This window comes from Aulonocara stuartgranti (assembly GCF_965226115.1).
Source record: "Aulonocara stuartgranti genome assembly, chromosome: 17".
NCBI classification, from domain to species: domain Eukaryota; kingdom Metazoa; phylum Chordata; class Actinopteri; order Cichliformes; family Cichlidae; genus Aulonocara; species Aulonocara stuartgranti.
This window is the reverse complement of record NC_138953.1, coordinates 31,464,433-31,481,334: the sequence shown is the minus strand read 5'-3', so window position 1 is coordinate 31,481,334 and position 16,902 is coordinate 31,464,433. Positions and strand designations below refer to the sequence as shown.

Below are 16,902 nucleotides of genomic sequence, written 5' to 3'. Positions count from 1 at the left end.
CCTGGATGACTGAGAACCTTCACAGACATACTCCCAGTAACAGAATGGATTTATTCATACATAATTAGCAGCAGTGTTGGGTAAGTTACTTTAAATTAGTAACTTAGTTACATTACTAGTTACTTCTATCAAAAGTAACTCAGTTACTTCAAGTTACTCGTTACTTTCAGAGTAACTAGTTACTAGGGAAAGTAAGTTTGGTTTAACTCAGAATTCTCTTGTTAATGTGTTGCTTCCGTAACTGGATACCCAGCAAGTTTGCCAGTCTTCTAGCTTGCTTACTTGCCACAAGTGCACTGTGCCACCTACCAATAGAAAGGAAAAAATAATGTGCACATTTCCACGGGAGAAATCCCACGCCTGATTCTATCCTAGCCTGCTTTTTACATCAACACAAAAACTGCAGTCGTGGTGCTTTCGATTGTACTCAGAACTCGGAAATTCTGCCTTCTGAATAGGAAGATGTAGACCAGACTGAAGATGAGCTGCATACAGAGCTGGACTGGGACAAAAAAATCGTCCCGGGCATTTTGACTAGAGACCGGCCCACCATTACAGGAAAAATCATAAAGACTTTGAATGAAAATAAACACTGTTGTGACAGTGATGTACACTGTTCTGATGGTATATATCTATCAATCTATCAATCGTTTGTTGTAAGACTCAGATAATTATTTTTTTAAAAGTGAGACATTTTAAATGAGAATAAGAAAGTATTTCCTTGTGCCCCCCTTTCCCTTTTAATGCCCTACATGGACCCCTGGCAACACTTTGCTAGACCCGCCCCTGCACAGTTACCAGCTGTCAGCTACTTGGAAAAGGATCCTGGTGTTATTTGTCTCTCAGAAACAGTTCATAACTTCCCTTCAACTCATTCATGTCACCTAAAAGGTAAACCTGTTTCTCCATCACAGCTCTGATGATTCAATAAGGACATCTCCTGGTTTCATCTTCATGTTTCCCTCTCACCACATAACCAAACCGATATCATGACCAGCAGCTTTACAGCTGTGGCTCCAGCAAACATAAGCTGATACTAGAAATTAATATTAAATAAATTCTAGCAACAGCTGATCAAGCTTAAAAGTGCTGCTGTTGTTTACCGCGACATCCGCTGGTTTCCTCTTTCTGGCGCAAAGTGGGCAATAAATAAACAAGAGAGAAAAGCCGATCAGCTGATCATTGATCAGTTTCATGATTGAAGTAGAAACAGGAGAGGGAGGGTAAGAGGATGAGAGAAGAAGAGGCAGCTGTGCAGCAAAGACACAGAGTAACTCCAGCTTTGTGTCTTTTTCATTGTAGCTGAAGTCCGGGACAAACTGTTCCTTTTCACCTCAATACGAAACACGTAATATTTTCTCTGAATACGAGATGATTCCGTTTTTTACGGGACGGTTGGCAACTCTAATAATTAACCTTATGAACAAAATAAAGTTCAACATCAGTAACATAGCACCCACCCAGCTGTATAGAAACTCCGTCATGCTAGCTAGCACGCAGTACGAAAAAGTCAGCACAATGAAAATAAACTCCACCTAAACTTGGTTCATATCTGACCCAGATGGACTGCAGGTCATAACTTCTTACCTGAAGTTCAGTTCACCTGACACTCTCGGACCAGCGGCCGCTTCGGGTCTCTCCTCTTGCCTCCCTTTTCCTTCATCCACCTGCTGGCCTCCACCACTTGCTAATGTTATTGAATCTGTGGAAGCTCCGCGATAGCCACCACACGAAGTAACGAATAACGAGCCTATTTAAATCCCAGTAACGAGTAACGCGTTCCCGGTTTTGGCATAATAACTAGTTACTGTGCTCGTTACCACAATAATAACGTAGTTACTGTAACGCGTTACTTAATAACGCGTTAGTCCCAACACTGATTAGCAGTGACAACAGATTGTGGAAGCAGAAAAGGCATTTTGAAAAGTGGAATGAAAAGAAGTGAAAGGTTTTTAAATTAGCCACATTAGCTGAAGCCAAAGATGGGATTTGCTTCCATCTTAGTTGATCGTGTGAAAAAGGTTGGCTTGTCTGTATAAGTATAATTCGATCTCTTGACCACTTATGCCTCCATAGAAGAGTCAACAGAACGTGTGTGTGTGTGTGTGTGTGTGTGTGTGTGTGTGTGTGTGTGTGTGTGTGGCACAAGTAGTTATTTATAGACGTATAACTGGAAGAGGAGTGTTTGGGGTGTGGTCCTGCTCCTGAAATTCAGATAAACTATCTCTAGTTAATAAGGTGAAGCTGTACAATAGTCCTACACACACACATACACTTATTTATTTAAAGGAAACATTAAAACAGTCAAACTTTTAAAGAAACGTCATCTTACCTGGCATAGAAAGAGCCTGGAATGTACTTCATACTTTCCTTGGTCAGTAGTGTTGGCTTATATACTGCAACTTAAGCATGCACGTCCATTTCACACCTAAGAGAAGCAAAGTTTGTCTATTACACACTTTGCGTGTAATATCAGGTTGGATCCACCACTAAAAATATTTATAATCGAACCTTTAAGGGTCTTGTGTAGGAGTGAATAGTGGTTAAGTGATGCTTAACAGTTAAACATGATTTATTTTACCGAACTTTTTATTTTTTCGCTCTCCAGGATGCAAAATAAAGAATCTCTAGCGGCTCCCTGTGGTGTGGAGGAATGAAGGCCATGGAGCTAAAAGTGTGGGTGGACGGAGTGCAGCGCATTGTGTGCGGGGTCACGGAGTTCACCACATGCCAGGAAGTGGTCATCGCTTTGGCACAAGCCATTGGTAAGCTACAAATTACTCACTACAACATAACCTGTTCACAGGTAGCAAATGCTTAGAAACATTATGTTACTTCCTGTGTCTCTAGAAAGTAAAATAATATTGCTTACTGCTTAAGTCCAGGAAAAGCAGTGCAAATTATATTTTGTCCTGCATAAATCAATGCTGGGATGTTCTGTTATGTGGGTTGCATCCAGTATTTGGCAGGCCACATACATGCAGACACTTGAGGAAATAAGTGGCTTGAAAATGAAAAGTGACTAGAGGGCACAAATAGATTTTCACCATAACGGGACTCTGTGAAACACGATGAGTCATACTGCAGTCTTTCCTTTGTTGACAGTTGATAGAAATAAGTTCAGGCTCAGCCTCTTCGTTTGCATTTGTGAATTTAAGACTGGCATCATGACATTTAGTCATGTGTACACATTTTTTAGAGGAACACATTCAATATTTGATTTTTCAGTAGCCCCAGTGGTTAGAGTTAAAATGTGGGGGTCTTTCACAGTGACAGCAGAGGAAGAGTTATGGCACGGTCCTTTGTGCTCGCTGTGCCTTTTGTCCTGGCCAAGCTGCTTTGAAGTCTGAATGGCTGTAGTGATGAATGCAGCTCTTTTTATAAGGACCCTTACTGTGGAAGAAGGGGGTTGGCTGTGCAGTTGGCAGTGTTTTCTCTTATCTTTATGTGTACAGATACAAATACAGGAGACACACACAAAAGGCCCTGAACCACTGAACCCCGTTCTTTGGCTAACACAAACGCTGTTTGTTGACTTGAATTTTCCCACTGCATTAGACACCGTGGTAAAGTCCTTTATATCTGCCAGTGGTGCAGCCTGTGGGAGAGCTGTGAAAAAGCCTTTTGTCATTGTTTCGTCTGTCGTTTTTTGCAAAAACACATTGAACTTTATTTTGATCATTTTAACAAGGCTGGATTGATTTTTTTCACAGGTTCCACGGGGTGTTTACTCTGACAGCATGCAATGTGATTTTTGAAACATCTCAGGGTGCACAACCAGATACAGAAGGGTGTTTAATGGATATCTGTGAGCTGAATCATTCTCAGCCCTTGTTGATGTTACTCAGCAAATGTTTAAAGCTGAGGGATGACACGGACAAAGGCAAAACTGTGATCTGGTAAAAGATTTAAAGAGAGCACAGATAAATGACTCTCTTTATCACTCACTGTGGAATTTAAGTGAATAGTTTTCCCTCTAAAGTAATGTGAACCCAGATTTGAATGTGTTAACACTGTGATTGTTTTTACTTCAGAAAAGAAATTGTCAACATGAAAACTGATGTTCACTTACATTTCCAGAAAGACTAGACAACATTTTATTTCTTTTTTTATCATCTTTAAACAAGTTAGTTTGGGGACATCACAGCTAGTGTGGTCATGTCAAAAAGAAAGTTTGCACCAAACTTTCTTATAGTCTTGTGGAAAAGTTGTATTGGTTCCACAAGAGTTAAGCAAGTAGTAGCCAGGTGCTACTAATCAAATTCACTTGATTAACGGATTAATCGCAAGTGTGAGCACTTATTTAAAAGCATAAGATTTGGCAATTTGATGGTCTGAGCATAAAGGTATGCGTTTGGATAATGCTAATGTTCTCAGGAGTGGACATCCCAGGATATTCACCCCAAGGTCAGACCATGCAATTTTTTTTAGAGAGGCTGCGAGAACCTAAGAGCTACATCTCAGACTCCACAGGCCTTGGTTAGCATGTGAAATATTCATGACAGCACAATTAGAAAGTTACAGAACAAACTAGGCTTGTTTGGGAGGGCTGCCGAGAGAAAACCACTTCTGTAACTTTTAACTTCTGTCCCTTAGACAGATGAGACTAAAATGGAGATATTTGGCCATAATACACAGCTCCATGTTTGGAGAAAACCCAAACACCTCATATCAAGTGTATGAGATCACCAACTCGAGCGTGAACTCATCTGTATATCAAAATACTCTAGAGAAATGTGAGGACATCTATTCAACAGCTAAAGCTTGGGCTGGGTCATACCTCAGGACAATGATATTGAGCGTAGCAGCAAATCTGCGGCAAAATCTGTTGCTAATTTAAAACAGAATGACTGAAAAAGAAAAGAATCAAAGCCTGTCAAAGTCCAGATCTCAAGGTGACTGAAATGCTGTAGCACGACCTTAAGAGAGCGGTGCATAAACAAATGCCTGCAAACATCATTGAACTTGTCGTGGTTTGCACTGTCAGACCATGAGAAGAGAGGAAGAAGACCCAAAAGCAGACACTGAAGAGAGGAACTGAAGTTTTAAACAAAAAGCGAGCAGTTTATTACAGGCTGGTTGAACATGGATAAAGAATAAAGGGCGTAAACTAAAACCTACACTGGGAAAACTGAAAAATGATAACTATGACAAAACTGTCTTAACTAACATAAATATGATTCAGAGCAGGAACGTGCAGAAAACTATGAAGAAGCAAGAACATGAGGCATGAACACGACCTGAGCTGACTCATGCCGGACGAGGAACTGACATGGTGGGAGGGTAAACAGTCTACCTAACCACGACTGAGTGAAACGCACAGACTAAATACACACAGGAGGTGATCAGGGGAAGCGGAAACACATATGGAAACAGCTGACACAAATGAAAATAACGACGTCACAGGAGAAGATTTAAACTAAATGCATCGAACAAAGAAATACAAGACTTTCAAAATAAAACAGGAAACATGGTGAGACGTAGACAACACAGACTTGACAACATGAAACACGCAGACAGGAAATACATAACAACTAGAACAGAAGGCCAGGGTGAAACAGACTACAATTCACAGCCAATTAATAATAATCCAAAACTCCACATGATCTTCAAAATATAACAAAAGTGATCAAAACCAACTGAAAGCACTGGGTCACACACCCAGCCTCTGACAGAACTGACTCAAATTAAAGAAGAGTGGGGCAAACTTCCAGTATTATGCATTATACATACTTTGCAAGTAAAACTTAATTTTCACCCACAAATTGAAAACTTTTTAAATGCTTGCACCATATAAAGGTTGTTTCAACTGAAACCTGTTGAACATCAAGGGAAGGAGGGGTAAATTAACATCACATCTCCTTCTTCCAGCAGAACCCCTTCCATTGCAATGAAAAGAGCCCAGAAAAACAAACCCTTCGTGTAGGATTCCCTTCCACTGATTGTGAAAAGCTGTCATAAAATGTCAGGACCTTTCAACTACTTCTTGTTTTGTCCCAGGACGGACGGGCAGATACACTTTGATCGAGAAATGGCGGGAGACAGAGCGCCACCTGGCTCCAAATGAAAACCCTGTAGTGTCCCTGAACAAGTGGGGCCAGTATGCCAGTGACGTGCAGCTCATCCTCCAGCGGACCGGCCCGTCTGTCAGCGAGCGGCCAACCTCTGAAGGGCTGGCTCGTGTCCCAGAACGAGGTCTATACCGCCAGAGCCTTCCACCTCTGGCCAAGCTCCGTCCATCGGGGACAGACAGGTCGCTCAAACGAAAGGAACCCAAACGCAAATCTTTGACCTTCACAGGAAGCACCAAGGGTCTGCGGGAAATATTTGGAAAAAGCAGAGATACTGATGGTGTGTATAGCTGAAATATTAGCCATGATCTTACCAGTCATTTCTTTGCTAGCTTCAATGGTTCAGTTTCCTTCTTTTAATCTTAGTCTTCCCTTTTTGTCTGTGCATCTAGTCAAACAGTTCCAGCAGCGCGGTGTGAGTTTAAACCTCAGCAGAGTTGGAGGAGGTGGAATAGCATCTGTACCTGGGAGTCCGGCCAGAGAGCTGAGCCGACTGGTGCAGCTGCAGAGAAACAAACTCCAGGCCCTGGAAAGCCGCCTGCTGGGCTGCGAGGCTGAGCTGCGAGACTGGGAGGAGGCCACAGGCGAGGCCAGCGATGTGAGTAAAACCACAGCTGCCAGTGCAGTCACTGAGAGAAACTTTGCATATGTGCTGATCTTCAGATCGTCTGCACCCTAAACTTTCATGTCTTCCAATATCTTTATTTTTACATCCCTACATCATATTTTAATCCCATGCCTTACAGGAAGGAAACCTGGAGGAAGAGCTGCTGCTTTTAGAGCAGCAGGTGAGGAGGAATGACGCCGAGATGGAGGAGGAGGAATTCTGGCAGAACGAGTTGCAGATAGAGCAGGAGAGCGAGTGGCAGCTGCGGCAACAGCTAGCCGAGCTGCAGGGCCGCGTACGCGACTGTGAAGCCAAGCTTTCGGAGTATCTAGCTCGCATACAGGTGAACTTAGCATCACGAGCTGCCTGATTTCACCAGATCCTGTTTTGATGGTTTTACGAGTTAAACCTCTTATCTATAAATGTCAGTAAAACACAAACACGCTGCTTTAACTGAAGAAGGAAGCTGGGAAAAATGAGATTTTTATTTACTTTCCAGAGCATGGAGGCAGGTGTGGAGCAGGAGCGACTGCAGCAGGAGGCTGAGCTGAAACAAAGGGTCAATGAGGAAGAGGTGCAGTCATTGAAAAATTAACATTTGGGACATTCTACCGATCTCATAAACAGATACTTACTGTGGATGGCATTACCCTGGCCTCCAGTAACACTGTGAGGACTAGAAAGAGAGAGCATATTTCTCCTATATTGGCTCCCCTTTACTGGCTCCCAGTTAAATCCAGAATCGAATTTAAAACCCTGCTCCTCACATACAGGTCTTGAATAATCAGGCCCTATCTTATCTTAATGACCTGATAGTACCGTATCACTCCAACAGAGCACTTCACTCTCAAATGTTACTCTGAAACTTTTTGATAAAGCATATAGGGTTGGATCAGGTGACCCTGAATCCTCTCTTACTTATGGTGCAGTTAGTCTAGCCTGCTGGGGGATTCCCATGATGCACTGAGCGTTTCTTCTTCGGTCACCTTTGTCACTTACTATGTTTTAATACACCACTTTGCATTTAGTCATTAGTTTTTATTAATCGGTCTTTCTTCCACACCATATCTTTGTCCTGTATTATTGTCTTTACCTTACAATATAAAGCACATTGAGGCAACTGCTGCTGTGTTTTGATGCTATTTAAATAAAGTTGTGTTGAGAAAAATGTTTTGTTAAACCGACACATGTGTTCTAAACTTGGATGAATAGTTTTGCAGAGCTAAAAAACTTTTTATTCAAGTTCAAAACATGTCAAAGCATGAAAAAGTCTTCCTACATGGTTGAGTTTCTTTTGCATATTTCTCCTGGAAAATTGCGATGAGCGCTGGCTTCCTGACTTCCCTTCCACTCTGGCTTTCAGGTACAAGCCCAGCTGGAGAAAGTGAGGGCAGAGTTGGAAATGCAGAGCCAACAAACAGCACGGCTGGAGAACAGCTGCAGGGCATTGGAACGCTCGCTCAGCCAGTCAGGCAAGAGATTACAGGTCAGCTCAACTGTTTAGTTGTTTATTTTAGAGGCCCATCCTGGCATTTTGCTTAAAATATTGTGTTCCCATTAACTTTGGAAGAGGCTGAAGAATTCAGATTTCAAGAAAGTGTTTTAAAAAATCTTATTAAGAAGTCGGAAAACTTTGGCTCCGCTGACGCTGGTTTAAAAATTTAGTCCTCAGCACACAGGTGGAACCATAGAAATCTAAGCTCATTAAGTTGTGGGCAGTGAAGCAAAGCCTTATCTCTGGCTCGCAGCAATGTGCGATGGATCTTTGCCTGCATGCATCCTAGTATGAAGTCGGGTGAAGTCCAGTAAGATGTGGGAAGCGTGAGGTAACGAGAAGGGAATGGGAGGGAGGGAATTAGCAGCATTCTTTGCCTGATTAGAGAGGGGCCTGAATAAGTACGCAATCCCCTGCCTGAAGTTGTGTAATCATCTGTGAGCTGATACTTTTCTTTGGCTGGCTTAACTACACTATGACTCTGGAGAGATCCTGAGCAGAACATCAATCTTTTTTTCATTTTGACCTAATAAATTCACCTCCATTAGAGTAACTTCCTGCACTCGAAAGCTTTGGTAAGCTGTGGATTTGTTCATGTGCAGTACTTTTATCAGACTAGGCATACAGTTCATTTTATTATCCTGGTGTTTTTTTTCCTTTATAGGAGAAAGAGCAGGAGCTGGAGCAGCTGACAAAAGAGCTTCGACAGGTCAACCTACAGCAGTTCATTCAGCAGACTGGTACCAAGGTCACTGTGCTGCCGGCTGAACCATCAGAAGACATCAGCAGCGGTATAAATACACGTACACACTGACAGAAACTCTACAAGATCACCACCTTCTTGAAAGCATTTAGTTTACTGTAAATGCTGATTGCAGCTGAGGCATTCTACATACTGTATTGCTTTTAGATGTGTATGGACACAGTGCCACCTTATGGTCATACTGAGAATGACCTGTTAGACTACGTGAGGCAGGACTGCCCCATTACATGGACCAGCAATGGAATTCTCAATATAAAGCCAAAGAAAAATCCTCTGTTTTTATTTTAATCACATCATTTTTTACATAAAAAAACTTTCTCCATTCTCTTTGTCTTCTTTATTTATTTTGGCTGCTCCTTAGCATCGTCGTCTTCTTTCCTTGCATCTTCCTCTTTCTGGGTTGCTGTAACATAGTTTGTTTTTTTTCTCATTTGATACTTAATCACTTGTGGGATGTCAGATCAGAATCATATATCAGTGATGTTCGTACCCCTCACAGCTAAATGACCATCTCTTTTTTGTGTGCTGCAGAGACGGAGTGCGGTTCCCTGAAACGACTCGGCTCCTCCCGTCTCTTACCCAGTGACCTTCGTGCCCTTCAGAGCGCCGTCTCGTCCACCCTCAACCCTGAAGGCATCTACGTTTGACCCTAAATGTCCAGGAGGCATATTCTTTTGTGGCGGCAGCAAGGCAGCTTTATGCTACTGAAACTATTTCCACACACAGAAAAGCAAAGAAATGACTCCACAAATAGATGTTTTTCTTACAAGGCAACAGAGTGTCAGAGTGGCACTTCAATATGGAGGGTTTTTGCCCAAAAAAAAAAAAAAAAAAAAAAAGAGTGTGACAAGAAAACTGCACTGCCTCCTCTTCACTAGAATTGAACTTAAACTTAAACTGATGTCATCATCTGCCGTTTAATGCACAGTCTGAGCTCCCATGAGTGAGTAAGGATAAGTGCAACAGCACCATTTTTCTCTACATACCAGCTACTGTGTTTTTATTTTTGTTTGTTTGGGGTTTTTTAGCACTTCCGGACACACTCTGAATACACAATCATTTATTAGTCAAGCGATTCCCGGCAAAAAAACTATAACACGTGCAGTAAATCATGAGAGAATTTCACAGTGCAGTAGTTTGACACGCGTACTCGTCTCCATCCAAAAAAAGAGACAGATGCATGAGCATGCACAAACAGTGACTCCTGTGCTATAAGCATAGCCATATCTGATTGCCTTAAAACTAGATGTTAGTAAATGTAATATTGAAACAGAACTCAAGGTAGCTACTGAGTACTGTGCGCAGTGTGAATTTGATAAAATGCTCCAATTCAGGTGACTCCTTGTCACGGTAACTGATGTCAGTACAACTCCATGTGGGGTTAGTCTTTTTTTTCTAAAAGAGTTTGAACTTTTCTTTTTGTTTTAATTAACTAGTGAGTTTGCTTCGTGTGTATGTTTAGACGGCGATTGAAAACATTTCTCATAAAATGTATGTCAGAGTTAAAAGAGGGCGACTAAAGAGGCCAATGAAGTGATATTTTAAGTAGAACATGGTGGCTGTAATGTGGTCCAATTTAAGTATTATGTGTTGTGCAGTAGGCATGCATCTGTTGTTTTTCTCATAATGAAAATGTCTTTAGTATGGAAGCTTGTTTCTGCCACTGAAAAAAGGGTTTTTTTGTCATCTGTAAGTCAGAATTTCAGCTTTTTATCTCAGTTATTTTCTAAGAAGTTTAAGCATGTTACAGTTTTGAGATAAGAACCAGATTTTTTTTCCTTACAGATGACTTGTGCAAAAAACAAAAGAATTTAAAAAACAAACAAAAAAACGGCGGTGCAAACAAAGTTCCACACTTGGGTGTAAATCCAGGCTCAAATAATTTATCACTGTGACCACCAGGTGGCAGCAAAACATATTTTATTCAGGTAGGCGAAAGGCTCTTTAAGTCATCTGATTAGTGCGTGTTTAGGAGTCACTTACTGTATGCCTGTTGTTGTTGTTGTTGTTGTTGTTGTAACAAAGCCTCTGCACTTTAGCTTTAATTGTGTTAAGGTGAGAGTGTTTGATATGTTTCACTGTGTACTGTGTTCAGGAACACACACGCACACATATCAACACACCATCCTATGATTTCTAACAAACTTAAGATGTCTTCTATGAACCAAAGTTAGTGTCACACAACAGATGGTTAAATGAATGTATTTTTTTGTGTATGTGCAGCTTGTGCTTAATAAAAATACCAGCTTCATTCAAATGGTGGCTGCGCTGCACACCATACATATTTTATATTTTACGGTCAGCTCTTTCACGCAGAAAGACGACATTTATATCACAAAAGACAGTATTAGAAGTCTGAGATAGAAGATGTTAGTATGAACCTTTGCCAGCTGAATTGGAGAAACCCAAACTGCTTGTGGATCCTCAGTATGGGCTCAGAAAACTGCAAAAAATTGCAGATGTTAAATAAAAAATCAATATTGGCCCTGTTTTTTTTGTTTTTGTTTTTTTTTTGGTGTGTGTGTGTTTTTTGTCCCCCAGACCAAAGATGGGAGCCAAAATTTCCCACTTGCAACTTGCGGGTGCTTATTGCAAAAGTGTGTGGGCAAATATAACTAAAGTTTCAGAGCCGAGAATATCACTCGCAGTTTAATGCTTTGAATCCCGTCTTCAGAAGAAGCACGTTCCCTCTGTTTTTCGAGCTGATTTAATTTGGGCGACAACAAATCTTTTCCACTCATTTACAAACCTGAATTTCCCTCGCTGTGTTCTCTGTGTAGCTAACTTCATTTCGCAGGCTCCAAATCTTATCGACTATTATTTGAACCCATGTGAAGAAGCTGCAGGTGTATAATAAAGTGAAACCCTCCCTCCGGTGTGAAGAGCCTCGCTTGACTGTTTGCTTTGCTGTGCAAAGGCGACCCGTGGCCTTCTGAAACTGTCCGGGGACACTTACAGAGGATTGCAGCATTATCAGCAACTCCAGCTGTGACACAGACGCTGTGACCTGCTGAGAAAGGAATCACAATGGCATGCCTTATAAAGAGAACAAAAACTGTACATTTCTACATATCACATCAATCTACGGACTGTTTCTAAAGTAGATTGAAGTCAGATAAATGCAGAGTGCTTAAGATGTTAGATTATAATGCTGTAGCTCAATAGGCAGCGTGTGCATGCAATAATGTGCGACTGGTTTCACTGGTTTCCCAGCAAGCCGTGACTCATTTTGGTTTTGGTTTGCACTGTCCCTTCTGCCTCGTAGATGACGAATGAGCTTAGTCAAAAAATGGCGTTTTCATGCCTTTTCATTTAACTTTGGCAAAAAACAAACAAACAATAACATTCACGAATGTAAAAGAGAGATGGCAATACGTTTACCTGCATTGCTCTTTTTTTCTTTTCCTTGTTTTCATGTTTAGAGACATTGCCAATAATTGGTGTCTATAATGCTATCAAAAGTGCATATACAAATGAGATGATGGAGCCATTATGGAAACAGCCATCAAGAGGTTTTGAAAGCTATTTAAAAAAAAAAAATGTTGTGGCTCAGGGATACACAGAATTACCCAGACAAGAATGGACTGAAAGTAATTATGGATAAACGCCGTTCACGATGTCTCGAGCCATTTGACAAGTTAAAGTGGTTGTTTGGTCTCTCGGGGACTTCAACAGCTGTTTGACAAGTATAACGTGTAGCACGGGGTCCTAGATACGACACAACACACATCCCCAAAGTAAGAGATGTACTCAAAGTGAAGTGTTTCTGTTGCCTGGTGATTCACATGGAATATAGTGCAATTTGTATCTCATGTATTATGGAGACATACACCAGACGAGGCAAGAATAAGAGGCATAATCCGGGGTTTCGTTCAAGCCGATGATTTTGCAGTGCAATCGTGCTTTTGAAACGCATCTTAAAGCATTTACAAAACACTGTTGGATGGACTGTGCTTGGCTAACATCATGACAAATTGTATATTCAAAATGTTATGGTTTTGTATTCTTTAACTATGAAATCATTAATAATATTTTTGTCAGAACTAGAACTGATTCTGTTTTAGTCTTTGGGTCACTGTTAAGCCACTATTTATGGAAGAAATAAAAACTATCGAGAACAATGTAAAATATATAAAGAAATTATTATCTACTGTAACAAGATGCCAGAAATCAATAAACTTCTATGCCGTGCTACTATTGTGCTAACTTTTCTCCATTTTTTTCTTTCATTTTTGACGAGAAAAAGCTGGAAATTTCACATTCTGCCAGAGAATGTGGAAGTGGACAGGGAAAAAAATGTTTTTGAAAGATGATGGGTCATTGTGTTACTTGGACCACAATGAGATTATTGCACTATAGGATGGTATGTTATTAGGATCCAGTTCACAGGTGGCACAATTTTCACCAATCTTGAGAAAAAAAATAGACCAAGGCTCGCAGGAGTAAACTATTTATTGTACTTTTAATGTTTACAATATTTTGTCCATTATAGCCAATCAAAACTGGTGGAGGCCACGTCTTAGAAACACAATGGTCTGCAAAAAACAAATTTGGTACTTGGACTCCGGTCTGAGAAAGCTCAAAAAGCACTTCTGCATCTTTTGTTGCATGTGACCAATAGAAGAAATGCAATAAGCAAACATGTTTATTGGCTAATATATCAATATAGCTCATGTTACTGCCAAGAATTGGTTTGAATGGTTTTTCTGGTAGATTTTTATTATTTCCAACTGGCTTCTTTTAAATGATAGATCATATAAAATGACACATGTAATTGCATTTTTATTGCTAAGCTAGCAAGCTTGTTAGCTTACTATTTTAACTGCTGAAGGTGAATTTTAGTGCAGAAAAAAGAGGAAATGTAATCATTTTTTAAACTTTTACTGTATTCTTTGTTAAAACAAAACAAGGCTGCATACAGTGAACACAGCTTCACCATGTGAAGAAATCTAATAGTTACACGACAGCTGTTGTAGCCATGTGGGGAGGGATTTAGCAACTGGTCAATTACTGAAACCCAAGTGACACGCTGCAAACGTGGGGGGGTTGGAGGCTGAAGTAGCATCCTGGGGCAACTGCCTAGGTGGCAATTCAGTATTTGATGGACAGAGATTACTTAAGAGAGAAGAAATGTGTGCTGCTAGCATCATTCCCAAAAGTTTAAATTGCAACCAACATTCCCAATCCTGGTAGTATGAGCTTAAAAATAAATGAAAAAAGCAAAAACAAAGTGACTTTTCATCTGAGGAATGGTACATTTACATTTGTGTGTGCCAGGTCTACTTCTGAATATTTAGCACTCAGTTTTCCAGCAGAAAAAAAGTCCTCCTGACCAAGCTGCAGATGCGTGGGCAACTCGTGCAGTTAAACAAGATAAGATACAAGCGCGATGACCTTCTCTAAATCTGTGAAGGATAAAAACAACTTAATTTTTAATATGTTTCTGAATTGTAGGAAGCACAGCCGCAGTAGTCTCCTTATTTTTCACTCCGCAAATCGAGTAACTGTCAGAATCATTCTGAGCTTTCTGGCCAGCAGGCTTTGTTTTGGAGACAGAGAGTTGAGATCGACTGGAATAAAAGTTTCTCCAAAAGGACCCAATTTCAAAGGGTTGTTTTCAACTTTGGAGGCATACTTTTGATACTTTACAAAGTTAGCAAACTTGGGTTATCGCACCAGGTGTTTTTAGCAGAAGTCCTTTCTCCCGCTCTCACCACTGTAATATAACTTTAATACTTCAAATGGAGCTCAACAGCTGGGTCAGAGGGGCTCTGATTACATTGGTGACCTTCTCACACCAGAAGATACTTGAAGATTTGTAGCCTTAAATGCTGTTAACTTTATCTGACCTGATTACTTCTAAACCCCACTTGTCTCCTATTGTTTATCAGGTACCATCATTACATTCACCAGTTTGCTATTTTTACTGTGCCATACTGTATATATCATTAGGGAATAAATCTCATAAGTAAATGACAGCAGCCCTGAGCACGCAGGCACCAGCTAAGCCTCCAGCCATTAAAACACGACCATCTTCTTCAGTTAAAACTATTTTTAGAACATGTTTAGTGTGAGTGATTTTTAATGGACGCTTGAGGAGAAAATGGGATTAGAGTTTAGATTGCAGCTCACAAACTCCAGTGTAAACATTTTGTGCAAGGTAAGTGCTAACGGAAACCTACACTTCATTTAAAGGGATTATCAAAGATGACTTAATTTTGCAACCTATATACCTCAAACATACACTCACCGGCCACAGCATTAGCTATACCTGCTAAACTGCTTCTTAATGCAAATATGTAATCAGCAAACATCATGGCTCAGTGTGCATTTAGACATGTAGACATGGTTAAGAAGACCTCCTGAAGTTCAACATGAGCATGAGAATGGGGGAAAATAAGGTGATTTAAGTGACTTTGAATGTGGCACAGTTGTTGGTGCCACACAGGCTGATCTAAGTATTTCAGAAACTGCAGAAACAACAACATCTCAGGTTTACAAAGAAGGTAATGGTCTGATAACAATGAAATAAGATGTTTTGTTGATGCTAGACCTGACAAGAAGGCAACAGCAACTCAAATAACTGTTCCTTACAATCAAGGTATGCAGAAGAGCATCTCTTAATGCATAACACATGACACCTTGAAGCAGATGGGCCAAGGCAGCAGAAGACCACAGTGGGTTGGCAAAATTGGTGAACAGAAGACTGGAAAAACATTTCCTGGTCGGATGAATCTTGAGTTAAGCTGCAGTACAGTTGATCAAAGGTTACACCTTGCTAAGTACTAGGAAGGTGTACCTAATAAACTGGCCAGTGAGCATATAAATAGGTGCATTGTTTTATCCTAACAACACCACTGTTTGTATGTTATGTTACCTTGTTATTAGTGCTACTCAGTGAATATAAAAAACTGATTACACTCTACAAAATGTTGTAAAATAAGAAAAGTTGAATCATCCCAGTCAGTTATAGTCAGATATAGTCAGATTTAGGCTTTATTACCACTAACATGTCAGCTTAGAGGGGTATTTATCTCTAAATCACACAACAAATCCTCCTCCCACATCGACGTATTTCTCTATCTTGAGCTCTCTGGATTCAAAAGCAGAGCTCTCCACAGGGTTGCAAAAACATCAAGTGTTTTATCAGAAGAAACTCTGCACAGTGACGAACTATGACAAGACTTCTGTGAGAAATCGTCTGGGCGGAGATCGGTTGCGAGAGAACGTTGTAAAGGCACAGTGTGAATGGGATGAGTGGTAGTCTGGTGAAGCCTAATTATTTAACCTCACTTTGTAAATTACAATGCAGATATCACACCTTAGATAGATTGAACAGTTGTGTTGAGAATAAATTATAGTTCATGCCGGAAGATTGATTAGGCTATGCTGCGTGTGCGCGTGGCGAGCGCGCGTTCCCTGCCGTGTGTGTATGTGTGGATATTTGCACAAGCCACGGCTGATGCTGTCATTAAATAGCCCCCTGGCCCCGCTCCTGAATTTGTTTATTCTGCACTGGGCATGGGAGTAGGTGGCAAACAGATGGGCATCCATGAATTATGGAAATTATGGGCTTTGATTAACCACCACACACTCTGCTGGATAAAAGTAACTCCAGGGTTGCCAAGTTATGTGGTGCAGTGGGCTGTGCCGTCAGTCACTCAGCAGCGTGATGGACCTGATGCTTGATTGATGTTGTTTACTGTTCAGTGTTTAAAAGAACATAAAGTAAAACGGACGCTTTGTTCATACTATGCTTCCTGTTAGGTTTTGTCCAAGGGAAAATGCACTTCCAAATTTTGATGGTTTCAATCCTTTGCTGGAGCTTTGCAGGCACTTTTTGGTGGAATTGGGTACCTAACTTTGGTGGAAAAATCGGATATGTGTGCAGAAAATGTGAGGATGTACAAGAAGAAGTTCACTGCTAACAGTTAACCTGTGTTTCTCTTGTCAAAAACAAGTTGTG

At 40.7% G+C, this 16,902-nt stretch overlaps 1 protein-coding gene across 4 annotated transcripts in view; it reads left to right on the top strand.

Moving 5' to 3' along the window:
• Window positions 1-13,131, top strand: part of rassf8b (Ras association domain family member 8b) — a 37,456-nt gene extending 24,325 nt beyond the window's left edge. For all 4 annotated transcript variants that reach the window (XM_082511332.1, XM_082511333.1, XM_082511331.1 and 1 more), the window contains exons 2-9: window positions 2,609-2,765; window positions 6,001-6,351; window positions 6,464-6,669; window positions 6,818-7,021; window positions 7,178-7,252; window positions 8,042-8,164; window positions 8,838-8,964; window positions 9,468-13,131. In XM_082511332.1, the coding sequence (XP_082367458.1) occupies window positions 2,654-2,765; window positions 6,001-6,351; window positions 6,464-6,669; window positions 6,818-7,021; window positions 7,178-7,252; window positions 8,042-8,164; window positions 8,838-8,964; window positions 9,468-9,583 (1,314 nt within the window). In that variant the 5' untranslated portion in view covers window positions 2,609-2,653 and the 3' untranslated portion in view covers window positions 9,584-13,131. The remainder of the gene's footprint in view (window positions 1-2,608; window positions 2,766-6,000; window positions 6,352-6,463; window positions 6,670-6,817; window positions 7,022-7,177; window positions 7,253-8,041; window positions 8,165-8,837; window positions 8,965-9,467) is intronic.
• The last annotated feature ends 3,771 nt before the right edge of the window (window positions 13,132-16,902 follow it).